This window comes from Cupressus sempervirens, chromosome 11, assembly GCF_028749045.1.
Source record: "Cupressus sempervirens isolate cs-2001-9-10 chromosome 11, ASM2874904v1, whole genome shotgun sequence".
NCBI lineage: Eukaryota > Viridiplantae > Streptophyta > Pinopsida > Cupressales > Cupressaceae > Cupressus > Cupressus sempervirens.
In genome coordinates, this window is record NC_143128.1 from 44,599,984 (window position 1) to 44,617,365 (window position 17,382).

At 32.7% G+C, this 17,382-nt stretch overlaps 1 protein-coding gene across 1 annotated transcript; it reads left to right on the top strand.

Moving 5' to 3' along the window:
• The first annotated feature begins 974 nt into the window (after positions 1-974).
• LOC149528169 (D-amino-acid oxidase-like) lies at positions 975-3,747 on the top strand. Its single transcript, XM_089809033.1, has 2 exons — positions 975-1,869; positions 3,176-3,747. Exons 1-2 carry the CDS (start codon positions 1,080-1,082, stop codon positions 3,325-3,327), a joined length of 942 nt encoding a protein of 313 aa, XP_089665159.1. The 5' UTR covers positions 975-1,079; the 3' UTR covers positions 3,328-3,747.
• The last annotated feature ends 13,635 nt before the right edge of the window (positions 3,748-17,382 follow it).

Sequence of the window (17,382 nt, forward strand, 5' to 3'; positions counted from 1 at the left end):
ACTATTCCCATCACATGACAGACACTATCAAGCTAATACTATAATGTGGTATGATTTAAACCTTATGCAATGCATAATCTCCTAGATAAATCAACATGACTCCTTTTTATGACACAACTAGCCACCTAGAATGTTATATTTGACATGAAAGTTATTTTGTAAGAGACTTTAAAGTTGTTAGGGTTGTGGATGACTATACACAATTGAATAAAAATTACTTTAAATCTAACAAATCATGTGATGTTGTAGTAGCACACCAATAAAGCATGGCTTAATGCACAAATATTGATCTACTTTATTTTTTGCCTTCTTGAACACCTTGACAAAAATCACAATATTGTGCATCATATTTGAGAATGTGGCATTAAAGCCTAGTTACTTGTAAATGACTTGCCAAGTTAGCCACTATAAAGAATTGAGTTTGATTTGATTTGGGTCATAATCTGTATCAACTAACACCCCAAGTTCTACATTTCCCAATAGAAAAATATTCTACTTTTTATTAGCATTATTACAATATCAATCAATTTTATCATATGCAAAACTCCTAAATTTTTCTCAAAATATCTACATAGATTGCTCAACTAATAAATCCTCTTTCCTATATCTTTCTTATTTTATTTAAACAAAGAATCATTAAAAAAGATTATTGATGATAATTCTAAATTCAATTTGTCGTACATGACTATTTGTAGTTTCTTTAATTGTGAGAGGGTCAAGCCCATACTTTCAAATAAATAAGAGATAGAAAAACCTATGTGAATTTTGGGTACATGTTGTAAGAGGACTGTTTGATAAACCTAAAACCTAATTGAGAAAAATTTAGTTTGATACAGTTTCTGGCTTTAAATGGGCATGACGGCCTGTGAACGTAATTCAAATAAACAGAACAAACTCATGAACAGAACCTATCAAATCACTGATATCAATCGGTTCTCCCAAGCTATATTTTAGTTAAAAAAAACCAATACACAATCCTTGATCCAATTCAGCAATCATCAGGTGCACACCATTTCTGATCCCATGTCTGCTGGCAGACCAAATTCTTTCACAGACTATAAACCACTCTTCTCATTACAATGCAATCATCTTCAATTTCGTCATCTTACTCCTCTTCAGACCCAACTGCAAATCCTAAAAAAATAATAGTCTGCGGCGCGGGCGTAATAGGCGCCTGCACGGCATACTTCCTGGCCCAGAAGGGCGCTCATGTGACCGTGGTGGAAAAATCAGCCCCCGCCTGTGCGGCCTCTGGCAAGGCCGGCGGCTTCTTAGCCCTGGACTGGTGCGACAATGGCCCCCTCTCAGCCCTAGCACGCCGCAGCTTCCAGCTCCACGGTCACCTGGCCGATCTCCTCAGCGGACCGACCGCTTACGGCTTCCGCCCTCTCGAAGCCCTATCCCTAACAATCCGGGAATCAGATTCTCCCAAGCGAGGTGTGAAGCTTCCAGACTGGGTCGATGGCCCTGCCACGCGTGCGTCTTCCATTGGGACGCCTCAGACGACAGCTCAGCTGCATCCATATCTCTTCACCAGGAAGATTCTAGATACGGCTGTGGAGAAGTATGGAGTGACTGTGGTTAAGGGAGAGGTTAAGGATGTGAGGTTAAGTGAGGGTAATGTTGCGAGTGGGGTTGTGGTGGAGGATGGAGAGGTTTTGCTGGGGGATTGTGTGGTTTTGGCCATGGGGCCCTGGTCTGCTAAGAGCCCGGTCATATCGGAGCTTTGTAGGATATGGGGGGTTAAGGTGCATAGCATTGTTTTGAGGCCAAAGATGCCGGAAGCCATAGGACCGCAGGCTTTGTTTCTGAATTATGAGACAGCTGAGGGCGTGTCCATGGATCCTGAGGTGTACCCGCGCCCTACAGGTCAGGTTTTTCTTATATTTTTTTTGCTAGTTTTCTCCTTTTTTCACGCCCTAAACATTGAATGTATTGTGTTTGAAGTGTTGTTGTAGACGCACATGGTTGCTGCCTATAGTTTTTTCTCCCTCTGTCAAATGCTTATGAAAAGTTAAAGATATTATTTCGATTTGATTAATCCATATGATTTTCAATGAATACGGCAATTCCTGCAATTTAAGGTGCTCAATTACTGAAATGTCTTTGCTTATTTGTATAAACAGAGATTTTGCATTTGGAACACCCTGTTTAAACATAAATTATATATGGCTCAGGAACTTAATATCCACATTCTACTCGTTAGACTTAAGGTTTGATTGAGCTGTTCTTTTTGTTTCTTTTATTATTTATTATTCTTTGAGGAGGGCCAATTTATATGAGGGTCTGTTTGGTTTCGGGAAGATGACAGGAATTGGCTTTTTCAAAATCCGGATTTGAGAATTTGTGCGTTTGTTTCAAAATTTGCAAAATGGAATTAGTATATGGGACTTCCAATTTTGCCTCAAAACCAAGTTTTCCAACTTCCTAAAAAAAGTAGGAATTGAAAATCAAAACCTGGTTTTGTTTTTTAAGGAGTGTAAAAACAATAGATTGGACTACTTTTTGAAATTTGCCTTCAACTCCAAGCTTACGCATAAAAAATGTGTCTTCACACACATCTTCCTAGTGAAACAAACGGTTTCAGTAAAATTCCAAAAATCGGAATGAAGATATACAAAACCTTGATTTGGCTAAACCGAAGTTTGTAGAAATCCAAATTTTTTAAATTCCACGAACCAAACGGACCCGAATGAAGTCCAAAAGCAAGCGGCCTATTACCACAAGTAAATCTCCAGCCCGTTTGCTTGAAGTCATTTGTGTTTTCAGTGCATTTGTTTGGGGAAACTTTTGTGATTTCTTTGTACTTTTCGATTCTTTGGCTGCTGATTTTATTGTTTGCAAATGCTGAAACTTTGATTCTGATGCTGTCTCCAAAAGTTTTATCCAAGATTTCTATATGAACCTCAAATAGTAGGATCAAATAGCTATAGGTGTTTGTCACGCATATATTATTTTGTTGTTTCACAGAAGTTAAAACTTCAATTGGACAAGATCTGAAATCTAGTACCGAGCGAGGAGGCTAAGATAGAACAAATGGAGCCCTAAATAGCTTCTTGATTGCCTAGTTTGTGTGAATTCAAAATTGTTTCTTATTTCATTCTTATCCTATAATATTGTTTTAAACCAGCACTTAAAAAATGACAGACATTGTCTTAAATTTCTTATTGAACAGGTGATGTGTACATCTGTGGTCCGTCAGAGGAAGTAGAAGTCCCAGACGACCCTCAGCAAATTCTACCCTGCAAGCAATCAATAATAACACTGCAGAAGGTAGCTCAAACAGTCTCAAGCCATTTAGGAAATGCTGAACTAAGAGCAGAATAGGCTTGCTTTCTACCCACTTCCGAGGATGGGAAACCTCTAATTGGTAAGGTTCCTCGTATGTTTGGTGTTTATGTAGCCACCGGTCATGGCTGCTGGGGCATATTGAATGCACCTGCCACTGGTGAATCTTTGGCTGAACTTATTATTGATGGACAGGCAAAGAATGTAGATTTGAACCCCTTTGATCCTGCTAGATTTACAAGAGCATCTAAGAAGATTTCCAGCACTTAAATTTATATATTGCTTGTAAATTATTAGTTCTTAGTTTTCAATTGTATGGTGGTTGGTTTCCATATTAGTGCAGTCTTCCGTTTTCTTTGCAGCTATTTAAAAGCAGCAGCCAAATAATGGTAACAGATTTGCAGACCATCTTTAAGATTATACATTCAGATTTCAATTTAATTGCCGACAATTGAAAGATACTGCTTGTTAATTATTCTTTTATTTGATATTTCATGAACATTTAGAAATTACAAAAACGAGTATGATGTTGATTTTTGTTTTACCGAAGATGTAGAGAAGCTGAATATTGCACTCATTGAACGACTGGTTGTATGATTCGGGGGTGTGTGCTCGACAGAATTTTTTTGGGAAAAGAATTCTGTTTGTTATCTGATTAGTACATTTCTTATTTATATGTTTGGATGTTCAAGAAGCCCTATCTTTGAAATCACACACAGTGTTTGGTTGCTATGCATACATGCATATTTCAAAGAAGAGGTCTAAGTTGGGCTTCATATCAATTGTAACTAAACAAGGACATATAGCGTCTAGTTTTTGCCGATGTAAAAATTGAGTTGAAAATTGTAGTCAAAGTATTGATATTGCATGAGGGGTACGCTTAGACTGAATTTAACTTTCAAATATTTTGTTTTAATTTTCAGTTGCAATAGTAAAATGTTACTAGGCTACTATTCTTTGTCTCATTATCTATCATTAAAAAATAATTAAATGTAAAAAATTAAAAGTTTTCTAAATAAATAAATTGTCATATATAGAGTAGGTTAACCAAAGGGAAAAGAGGGTTATTTAGTAATCTACTAGGTAATATGAAATGACAGATAAAATTATCACAAAATATTTAAAATTAATTAAAGTAAATGTTAACAAAATTATTTGTTTATTAACATGTTTAAGTGTATGCTAATTTTATTTTTAAAAAATGATTCTTTGTGTATATTTATTAATTAAAATTATAGAATATCTTGATAAAATATAATAAAAATATTAAAATTAGATCATAATTAAGTTTTAAACAAAAAGAATAAATAACCCAAAACAAAACTTTCAGAATCTATACAAATATTCCTAAGCAAAACAATAAGAAGGATATGAAGTTTTTCAAACAAAAATTACTTCATTCATGAATTATAGAGGATATGGAGTTTTTTCAAACAAAAATTACTTCATTCATGAATTATAGAGATTGAAAATAATAGACATTCATTTTCATGGTCAATATGTAAAATGGGTCTTTTAATAATTGAAAAGAACAAATTACAATATAGAATATTAGCAAAGATAGGTGTTTGTGAGGCGGACAACCTAGGCAGATTGATTTTGCTACCCATCTGCCATTTTTTGTTGACACAATTTGATGATTTGTTAATATGTTAGGACATTGAAAAGGATTTTACCCACCCAACATGCATGAAAGCATGAGTGCGCTTATTAGTTGGTGAGAAGAACCGAAGACGAAAGTTGCGGCAGGAAGGTTCTTTGAGCCATGTTTCTCTATGGGGATTTCTAACAATCATCGGTGGTAAGCTTGAAAGGAAAACACAATTAGCCATAAGTTGGGCCAATTTGCCTAACATCTAGGCTTGTAATGACTTGTGGATGTTAGGAATTAGAAATATTTGAAGAATTTCAACAAACCAAGATGGGAAGATTGCAAGAAATATTAAGGTTTTTGACAATTTCAAACAAAAGTTGCAAGGTTGATGTGTTCTTGGGATAAAATTGCTAACATAAAACCTTTCTTGTCCAAGCTAATGTTGGCATTTTTCAGAAAGCATGAAAAGGCATTTCACTTTTATTCCAACATTGAAATGACACTTATTCACTTTTATTTTGTTAAAAAACAAATACTGAAAATTTAGGAGGTGACCATCAAAATGATGGTTATCTAAAAGCTGTAAACAAAACTAAGGATTTTCACATTTAGCCTACCTACGAAAATGCCTATTGCTAGAGATATCAGTATTTCTAAAATGATCTTCATGATACATAGCTTCAATAAAAGTACTGACACCAACTTTATTCCTTCGCTATCAACAGATCTTAAAAAAAACACATAGCCTTGTTTGTTCACAAGTGAATGTCTTAAAAAAGCTCCCTATAAAGTCCATGCATTAAATAATGGCAAGAAGAGAAAGTACACACTTAGAGACCAAATACAACCCTCATTAACAGTGACCCAATAACTTTAACAACTGGAAAATGCATGGATGGAATGAAGCATTAAATACGATAATAATTGGATTTTTTCATTCATATAAGCAACTAATTAACAACAAATTTGTGTTATTCCATTTCAAATAGTCTGACATATTTATCCAACCATAGTAAACTTATTTTAAAAAACAAAAGTAAATGATAAGGAAATAAAATGTTTTGGATATACACATATAGGACACATCTAAACAAAAACGCCCAAACTTACGTTCAATTTGAATTCTCAAACAATTCATTCAGATGGATGCAATTTATAAAATTATCCACTATCTTGTCGAGGAAAATGCAAAGTGCAATAGGTGGAATAGATTACTAGATGGAAATGATCACTAGAGTGTTATAAGAGTGAAAATGGAATGATATATCCAACTTTTAACTCAAAGTAGATAGAACCAACACTTGCTTAATTGCTACAACAGTCTTCAGAAACCTGTGAAACTATGAAAGAGTCTCAAAACAATGAAAAGTGTGCATATTGTCTTACTTTTTACTTCAGCAAACCACCATTGTTTAATACAATTAGATGGTTTTGGAAAGCTGCATTAAATTTGAGCGTTGGTAAAGACACTAGAAATTTCTTCAAGACAACCAACTTAATTAAAAATTTGAAAGTTCTATTGAATATCAATTCTTATTAAATAATTTGTACTAGATATTCATAGACTATGTCAATGGTTGGTACATATTTATTTCAATGTTATGACTTGTCATTTTGACAATAGTGGAATACTTTTAAAGCAATTTATGATTTTTGTGAGAAAAAAATCAGTAGTGACACACGACTATAGCATACATCAACCAATAAGTTGCTAGATAAATAATTTATTTTGAATTATGAAAAAAAAAAAAAGTATAACTATATGGTTGCATAACGTTTTTGAAAAATGCATTATTTTGATTGGAGAATCAAATTGGAAAGTTGCATTCAATGAATGCTATAGTATCCTACCTACGACAGGAACCAATAATGTTGAAGGGGTAGAATCTTGTGACAAAATGTATATTAGTAAATGATGTTGAAGGATGCAAGCTTTAGAATCTTGTGACAAATGATATATATTTTCTTATAAAGTATTTTTTTTTGAGAAAAGCAAGTGCATCTATTACTAAAAATACAACAAAATTTTTCTTGACTATGAATTGGAGGTTTATGAAGCACCTTGAATGAGGCAACCTTCATGAAGATTTTAGATTAAGAACAACTATACTCCACTCCTAATGAAAATTACTTGAGAAACAAGAGATCCTAATAGGTATGGACCACTTGATTTTTATTTTCTTTACATTGTTTCCTAGTGATGATGATTAATCTAGAACTATAAAGGAGGCATTTGAGTTAAATGAGAAGAGTCTTGTAAGTGAGCCATGGACAAAGAGATGGTGACTTTGAACAAAATCATGACATGGGAGTTGGTTGAATTCATTGAAGGAAACATGTAGGGGGAAATTGGTTTTCAAGATGTGCACTTTTGAGTAAAAGAAGAAAAACAAGGCATTACTACATGCTGAAAGCTTTTTTAAGGTCAATATAATTGATTTGATGAGGCCTTATCTTTTGTTGCAAATCTTGCATCCATTATATTGATATTTTTTGTTGTTGCATATGTTGTCAAGGGCATTAAATGTATGTCAAGACAACATTTGTATATTGACATTTTGAGAGAACTCATGTGACATCTTGAGAACTTGTGGTAACTTATAAATGTAGATGATCTTGATACTACCACACCTTAAGAATCACATTTTTTTAATAAAAAGAAATCGACTCCATAATTATTTTTATCAATCACTTCTTTTTATTAAAAGATATTAACCCTATAATTTTCTTTACCAATAAAAGAAAGTTATATCTACACATTCTAATCACATTTTTTAATAAAAAGAAATCAACCCCATAATTGTATTTACCAATAAAGGAAACTTATCTTGATACATTCTAATGAGATCGAAATCTATCTATAAATATAAAATAGCTTGTAATACCTCCAAAAAATTTCCTAAGTACCAATAATAAAGTTTGTAGATTGAAGAAGTCTCGTAGTTCAAAGCAATCATGCATGTTTTCATAAATTTGACATTTTATGCTTTGAAATTTGAAATGCGATCATATTTTTTTTTAATATATTTATTTTAAGTATGTCGGTCATTTTAGTTTATTCATTTTATACGTTGGTGTGTTTATCAATAATAATGAAGATATAATCAATGTGTTTATCTTCACACTAGGAATGAAGACAATGATAGATAGAGATAACATAATATGCTGGTCCCCTTTAAAATCCGTTTTTCTTTAATGAAAACATCATACATTGGTTGATTAAAAAAATTATTTGTTGTTTCTTTTTTCAATATGCAACATTACAAGTTAATGAATGATCATGTTAATGGAATTAAAGTACTTTTGTGCCAGTCTTGATTTAGATGTTAAAAAAGATGACATGTTATTTTCAATATGCTTTTAATCATATAGGTAAAACAAGCTTTTGAAAGGGCAATACAACCCTTCACAACAAATGTTGACAACACAAATTTTAGATGACAAAACTATGACTAAGTTGTCCTACAAAACAACCAAAGCACAAACACATATCATTGTTTGTCATCTTTCTAACACTCTTCACTTCATTTTTCTTAATTGGTAAAAATAATTTATATTTTTATTAATATACTATAATGATTTACATACATGTATAAGTATTTCATTAAATAATTGTTGACTTGCTACCCACATATACCATCATATATCCCACTAATCAATTATAAAATTGCCACTTAAATAAAATGGGCATTAAACAACTTGATAGAAGACAATTATTGTTTTCCAAAATACCATATAAATTGCTACATATAATCCAAACAACCTCCAAAAACATTGAACAATAGAACTTTTAAACATAAATAATAAAACATCAGAGAAAGGGCATTTATTTCAAAGAGATTGGGTTCTTCATCATTTTGTCCATATTCTCAACTTGCATAGACTTGTTGTACTAGAAGTTGGGAGGCTCAAAGATTTGTTCCACTCCTTGTTCCTTCTTTGCCATTGCTTCTGTATGGACCATCACCTCCTCCTCATGCACATACTCCAAAAGACACTCCCAACTCGCTTTTGTAAAGTTTTATCTTAACCAACAAATATTCTAGCTACAATGATAGAACAAAATATGTTGTATAAAGAAAAAAAAATTAGAGTAGAAGAAAAATGAAAGTTCTCATAATCTACAATGAAAGAATTACAATGAATATAAGCTTCTTCAAGATATAAAGAAGAAGAAAAATGAGAGTAAAACTAAAAAAATCAGAGATATTCCATAGTTAGCTTACACATTAATCAAAGAAGCTTTATGCAAAAATCATGGATAAAAAACAAAAAGCATGTCGAGTTTTATTTGCTAACAACCCCCCTTTGTCTAACTAAGAAGACAAACCTAAAGAAAGGAAAGAGGAATGACCTAGTGGGAATAAAACCCACCCTCAAAATATATTGTATTGTATATGGCAATTGCTATGCTGTAGTATCCTTCACTTGATAAGATCTCACATAAAGTGAAATGGAAGACAATGGATCCCTGCATGACGTGTAGTAAATAGTTGATTCTTGAAACTGTATGTAAAAGGTGGTCCATGATTGTCAAACAACATTCCTTCCTTTAGAAAGAAATAAAACCAAATATGTATGAATGGAATCTCCCCATTCTTGAAAGGAATATCTAGGAAGAAAAATCAAGATGTATGTCTTTGAAAAGTTCTCTATAATCTCCATGTTGATGCTAAAAGTAGTCATAATGAAATTAGCCACTACTAAATATGAAAAACTAGAATTTGATGAAGACCAATGTACATTGTAGTCCAAAGAATTAGATATCTCCTTTAAAGGCAAAGTGATCTCTTCAGAATGTTGTGTTAGAGTATCCACACTCATATCTTACTGCAAGGAATGATAATGTGGAGAGTGAAGAAGAGGATCAGAAGGTTCCCCCGCAAAAACTAAAGAAGACTCACCCCATCAAAGAGAAAATGTATGCAATCAATAGTGTTATCTAGTTTTGAAATAAGCGATTCTAAAAACAAAAAAAGACATGATTTCTGTAGTGCCCACCAGTAGTTTGCTTTTTCAATTCCTATTGCCGAACTCTTTTAGGTCGGTTTTCATGCATGTGTTGGCTTTCTAGGGTGTTTGATTCTAGAGTTATATGATACTACTTTATGATTATATTTGATGTTAGTAATGATTACATAGTTGATACATTTCATGTGTTATTTGATGATTATGATTACTTTCGTGTGATGATGCTTTAATTACTCATAGTTAATAAATGTAATTGCTTTCATGATAATGTCATATGATATGTGTTAGAATGATGATTACTGTACCTTCATAATGATCAATTATTTATATTAGAAGCTGATGTTATTCATACTCGTGATTCATTTATTATACTTTCCCCATGTTTGTATGTGTATGGTGTTCGTGTCTATATTTACATTTGTTTGGTATGCCTGATATTGTTGAGCGAGGGAGTCATAGTCACCTGTGAGTATCTACATGATGTACCACTCCCTTCCATTGCCTGTTTAGTTTAGATATATCTGTTCATGTACATGCTTATCTTTTATGCAGAAAGTAGGTACCAAGTATCAAATTTCCTACATTGCTAGGATGAGCATGCCGTATTGTAATAACTCAATGGTAAGATTGTGGTTTTAATGTTCATGCCATCTCAACCTAAGCCCAACTATTGTTCTGAGAAGGAGGACATGTATTTGACCACCTACCCTTTTTTAAACCTATGAGTTTATCTTTGCGCGTGTTGTTTAATTTTGATTTTTGGTCGATTTTGCTTATGTTGCTTTTATGTGGATTTGACTATGTGATTTACTTGGTAAATAATTTAATTATGATACTTGGATTAATCATATGATATTAAAATTATTAAATATTATTTGATTAGAAAAGAAATATAAAAATATGATGATATTTAATTAATTGGAGTTGTGCATGATAAGTGAACTTTAGTTCTTATTATTAATTAAAATAATAAATTAAGTGTCATGCAAAAATAATAGAGAAAAGAAATGAATATATATTTTAAATTAAAGTACATTGAGTGTGCATGGAATTTTTTTGCTGAAGCTTAGACTATTTATTATTATTGTTAAGATTAATTATTATTATGTGTTAATTTTGAGTAGATTTGACCCCAAGACCTCTTTGATGAGAGACTCACAATTTACCGTTGTGTTGTAGCCCTTGCCTAATGTGCATGGAATAATTAATATAAATTAAGACATTAAATATTTTAATTTAAAAGTAATTTCTTTTTTATCAAATTAGGGGTTAGAAACCCTAGTTAAGGTTAGGGCTCTTTATTAGAGGCTTTTTGGTCATTTTAGAATACATAGGATTTGGGAGAGAATTGGGTGGAGCAAAGCAAAATAATTCCTTAAAAGCTTAGGAGTATTTTGGATTGTGAGTTTTCACTAGATTGTGTAGGGGTTTTAGCTACCGGATTAATGTGGGATTTGAGAGCCCAATGTAGAAAATTCATTGGAAAGATCTACCTACTTTATGTCTTTTATGCTTGTTGGTTTCAATTGTTGGAATTGATGGGATGAAAACTTTGGAATAAATCTAGTTTTTATTTTAGAAATAGAATTGATTATGCTTGATTTGAAACCTTTGTGAATTTTATGTTCCCGAATTTCTATCTAGAAATTAGAGCTGATTAACCAAGTACATAAATTCAACAACAAAAAATTTAGAGAGAAATTATTAAATTGGCTAGGGCTTGACTGAAAATTTAGGTTGAATAGACCCACAAATATGCTTATATTTTATTTAGTTTGAAATACGTATTTTATTTTAGTTTAAAATATGTATTTTTTCCTTATTCATTTAATGAAAAAAAAGATTTTTGTTGGCTACAAATAATTTCTTTATCAAGTTGTTAAAAAATATTGTACATACATACATACATACATACATACATACATACATACATACATAGAGAGAGAGAGAGAGAGAGAGAGAGAGAGAGAGAGAGAGAGAGAGAGAGAGAGAGAGAGAGAGAGAGAGAGTTTTTCTTAAAATCTATTATTAAAATCTAAAAAATAAAAATAAAATAATGTGGGGCAAGAGGGTACAACACAATGGTAAAGTGTGATTCTCTCATTTGGGAGGTCTTGGGTTCGAATCTCCTCAAATTTAACACATAGTAATCTCAACAAATAATAATAAATATATAAATACTCAATAGGGGATGAAATGTAAAAATTTATAGAACGAGTATGAATTATATATGCAAATTGTAAATTACAAATTTAATAGCGAAGTGTGATGGCAACAAATTATTTTTCTAGTTTTTTCTACTTCCAAATAACATTAAAGATCTATATTCATATGTAGTTGAAAGTTGAGCAAGCATGTAATGAATGTAATTGAGTGAACAATGAGTGGTCATTACAAAGATAGGGTTTGGGCTTGTGCTTGTGCTAGTGCTATAAAACTCTTCAGAGCTTCTCTTGATCAAAGTTAAAGGAGGTGATTAAAATATAACTCTCGTACATAGAGAAAGCACGAGCAGTCATGAAAGGAAGTGCCTAATACAAAGACCACATCAATACATCTCACACAAAGACAAACCAAGTCATGTGAATTAGTGCTGACATAAGCTAGGAACAAACACACACTAATAAGAGGATAACAATCAATGATAAGAGTCAACAAGATATAAGATCAACTTGTGTAGATAAACACAAAACAACGATAGTGTCTCAATTGAGGGTGATTCACTAGCAATTAAAGATCTTCTAAGATATAGAAATTGCAAAAAATAATTTAGAAGCATTGGAGAAAAATATCACCTAATGCAATTCATCTTTGATAGAAAGAATAATTTGTCTCTAAAAGAAAGAAGAAACAAGCAACCCCTAGTCATCGCATAGAATAGAGGACAACAAAAAATAAAGGAGGAAAACTAACAATAAAGAAGGAGGACACCTCATCGAACAAAAAATTGTGATAGAAGGTTGTATACACCTAAGAATTGGCAAAGACCTAAAACAACACAAATTTTGATCAAACAATGCAAATTAGGATAAAATCAGATAACATAGAAAAATAATAGACTTTCAAATCAATGATAACATCAAGTCATTAATCAATCAAATCACCTATCAAATCCAAAAGGACCTAAATCACTTTAAAAAGAGGAAAAAAAAATTCATAAAATCATAAAATGAAATAAAAAGGGAAAAAGGAAAAGACAAAAGTTGAAAATAAATGGAACATTTAATAAATCAATAAAAGCCATTTATCCTCACAAAAGTGAGAATCCTCCTTTTTACATTTAAAGGAATTGAAAACCCTCTTTTATCCTCATAAACTAAGTCTTTTGGACTCTTCCTCTTGGTGCCTTATGAGATATTTATAGTTTCACCATTACCCTCTAGTCAAAAGTAAAATCCCAATCCTTACCTCAACCCCCTTCTGAAATCCTATAAATACGAGGGAAATTCAAGAGCAAAAGGACCCAAGTTTTAGGCATCTGCACTATAGGTACATTTAGAGTTACCATCCATTTTGGCATTGTTATTATAGAGATTTCATGTCATTTTGATATCATTTTAGCATTCATTTAATATCATTTAGGCTTACACATGCTTATGTTCTAGTATTTTTAGTGTTATTATCTTCATATAATCCACATTATCATATAGATCTAGCATAAACTTTGATAGATCTACATTCATAGCACACTCCCGTTTTAAAACTGTCCTTAAGATGCTGGCCTAAGAGCAATTTTAGCAGTTGTAGTTAGGGAAACATGAGATATTCATGGAGTCTTTGATTAACAATGATTTCTTGGGTCTAGATTAGCTCATTGTTATTATGATTGCACTCTTCTCTAAGGTCTCATGAATATGCGATTCCACTTTGTACAAAGGTAATAGACTGCCAATATGGACAAAGAGTAGTAAGTCTAAACAATATTGGACATACTCCAATTAAACACAAACCCGAGCAGGATAAATGGTGGAAAGAAGAGAACAAAAATAAATTCAAGAAATCTATTATAGAAGCAAATCTTGAATTGAAATAGAAATGAAAGCAATAAAATAGATAACAATATACACTACAATGGTGAAAAATGCAAATACTAGGAAAAATACGATCAAAATGATTGAATCAATGAATCATAAACTTAGTCCATACTTCAACAAAACTAAATATGTAAGCTTGAGAATCCTCCATACATCTAACAAGTTTGAAGCCTTGCAATCACTTCTGGAATTTAATTCAACAGTTGAGGGAATAAGACCAAAATAGTTTAGCTAGCGAATTGGAAGCTTTGATGGAGGATCGATGGAAGCAACATGAAAAATTATTCTCATAAATGAAATACTCAAAGGCAATTTGGGGAATATCTTTAAAAATCCAAGCAACACAACATTCTCAAAGGAAAATAAATTTTATGTATTCCAAGCACAAGGATAAGGTATCCCCTCAATAAAACCCTAGTTTTATTAACCATAAAAACCCTCAGATCAAAGAGAATAGATAATTGTAACAAATAAGAGAACCCTAAAATTCATAGAAACCCTAATCCTAGCCTTCTTCAACCTGATCTTAGCTCAAAAACTAACAAGCTTCCTTTAGGAGGGCACATCCAAGGGAATCCTAAAGTCTACATCCCTCTGCCCATGCCATTTTCTACAACACATGCCATTTTTTATAACACATCTGATCATAGTTATAAACCACCATATCTAACTTGCAGATCTGATTGTTGACTATTTATAGATCTCTTCTGGACTAACAAGAACTCATAGGTCACAAAAATCTACGAGAAGGGAATGAAGACACTAAAAAATAAACCTAGCCTTTGCTAGCATCAAAGCAGGTAGGCCTAAACCCTTTTCAATTAGAATAAAACATTTCCAAATTCATAACCTAGTTGAGGTAGAAAGTCACTGATCTATTCAAAAGTAGGCCTATGATCTCAACTCATTGAGTTGATAAGAATGCCAAACCTTTTGTAAGGGTTAGTAGCAATCAAGCTGGGAATAAAAAAACATGTAAATTAAATGGGAGCCTCCTATCTTTCGTAGGTAAAGGCTCGTAACTAAACAATCTTGTGTGTCATGTTTGGGAGATTGAAGTAGTAGGGATATGGTCTCACTCTTTTAGGGTGATCAAACTCCCAAACTTGCTTTCGATTTCTATTTTTCCTGCTTTTTACTATGTAGATTATTTAGCTATAGAAAGGCTACCTCTTGAGATTTTCCTTAGCAGGGCCAGTGAGAGGAAACACCTTCCATCTTGCATTCCTAATTGAATGCAAGCTAATCATGTTCAAAACATAGCCTTCCTCTAGTAGTCTCACAGGAGATTGTGCCAAACCTCTTGAGCGTTGGTGGGAAGATCTCTGTCACCAAAGAGGTAAATTTGAACACTATTGGTCAAACACTAAAACCTTGTAGTCACTAGCCTTAGCAAGCCTTGTTAGGAAGCCATCTCTTTCATTTTTTAGGTTTGTGCAGGTTTATTTCATTGTCATTTCTACTACTATTGTGTTTGGATGTGTCTACTTTAATAAATATTAATAAACTTCAGATCACAATCTTTTTGAGAAACTTCAACTGAAAATTGGTACTCAACTGAAAACGAACGTTGTTGTGTACCCTGAAACAACACACTTAATACTTGAAATAACACATTTGACCATTTCCTTAATGCATTTAAAGCCTATAATAACACATTTGAGCAATAAAATAATGCATTAGAACTTAAAACCTTGCTTTTACTCTGCAGAACAGTGCTTGAAACACCATAAAAAATGTATATAAGCATTAAAATAGTGCATTTGAAGCTTCCTACAGTGCATTTGAGAGAACTATTAAAATAGAGGCTATCTACACACACAATATTCATAAATAAACAACAGATTTGGATACCCTTTTTCTTCGTCAACATTTTGCAAATTGAGGAATTTTAAAATTGACCACCATCTTTGAATCAAGCAATGTTCCAACCCCAAACAGAGACTTTTATCCAATAGTTATTATTGCTTCAACTTCACATGTCAAGTTAGAAACAAAAGAAAACACGCATCCATCCCCTTCCTAACTTTGTGGAATTAAGTTTATCATCATCAATATCTTTGAACACCTTTCTTGAAGCATAGCTTGATATTCCAACACACTTTGGTCTAAAATAATCCTCATACCATTGAAATGTAGAAGAACTAAAGGGGTCTCATCTACATCTATGCCACTGTGTAAAACTAATGTAGTTGCAAAACATAAAGAACCTAAAAGATCCCCTATATGGGTAAGTTCTAGGATAGCAATACAAACTATCAAACCCACAAGCATCCTTGAGCCTAGTATGCCTGTTGAATGTTTATCAAATACCACCATCAATGAATCACCCTTATTCAAACACAACTCAAAGCCCTTCAACAGAATGGGTTCATCTCAAATATGCAATGACAAGAGTCTTGAGACTAAAATTGAGGATTTCCAACAAAATCTTGAGCTTGTTGACATAATAGAAAAATACCTGAATGCCATAAAGAATGGTACCTACTACCATTGGTACAACAAGGTGCAAAATTACCACCCAACTTTGACATAAGAATCCTTAAGCAGGGTGAAGAATAATCACCCTTAGAAATTGTTACACAAAGAATCGAAGATTTACAATTGGAAATGGAAAGAATGAAACAAGGGAAGATCCAAACTACTGAATTCAACCTTGAAAAAGTATGTCCCCTAATGTTTGACAAAAGTGTCACCTTTACACCCTTTCCACACATGTATAAACCAAAATATGATCAATATTTTGGTACAACTAACCCTCAAGATCATCTTCGACAATTCCATACTTTAAGTATGGAATTCATCCATGAAAAGACTTACCTGATTTAGTTGTTCCCTAGAAGCTTAGGAGGGCAATCCATGGAGTGGTTTTCCAAGCTACCCTCCAACATCAAGTCATTTGACCAACTAGCTTCAGTTTTTATTGCACAATATTCATTGATCGATTTTTGCAACACAAAGCAACTCCCTAAAGAGTCCTTTGTAGTTATCTTGCAAAGGTGGAGACACACTTTTGCTAAATACCACTGAGACATCCCAAACCAGGAAAAAATAGACATATTCATCAACAACCTCTCAAAGCCTATGAACTACTAGCTGCAACTTCAAGGGCCCAAAGCCTTCAAAACTACTTTAGAAAATGTGGCTAAAGTAGAGGAAACCCTGATAAGCAATGGCATCATTAAGATATCAAAAGATGGAAAAGGTTTCTCAAATAACTCCTCACAAACACATAACTCATTTGATCAGTTAGCTGATAAACAAAAATCATGGTGGAGAAACAACAATAAAAACATAGTCAATGATGGGGTGGTCGAAACAAATCATGTTAGACCACAACCTCATCCCTATCCAAACCAACAATATCCAAGTATTAATAATACCAATGTAAATACTTGTCAAAACCTATCCAAAAAAGACGATATTTGTCTGTTCTATCAATGAAACAAAATTACTCCTTCAAATACCAATGTAAATACTAGTCTTCCAACATAC

Coding starts and splice junctions, on each gene's coding strand:
- LOC149528169 (XM_089809033.1), top strand. CDS start 1,080: ATGCAATCATCTTCAATTTCGTCATCTTACTCCTCTTCAGACCCAACT. Junction 1,870..3,175: donor GGTGTACCCGCGCCCTACAG/GTCAGGTTTTTC, acceptor CTTATTGAACAG/GTGATGTGTACATCTGTGGT.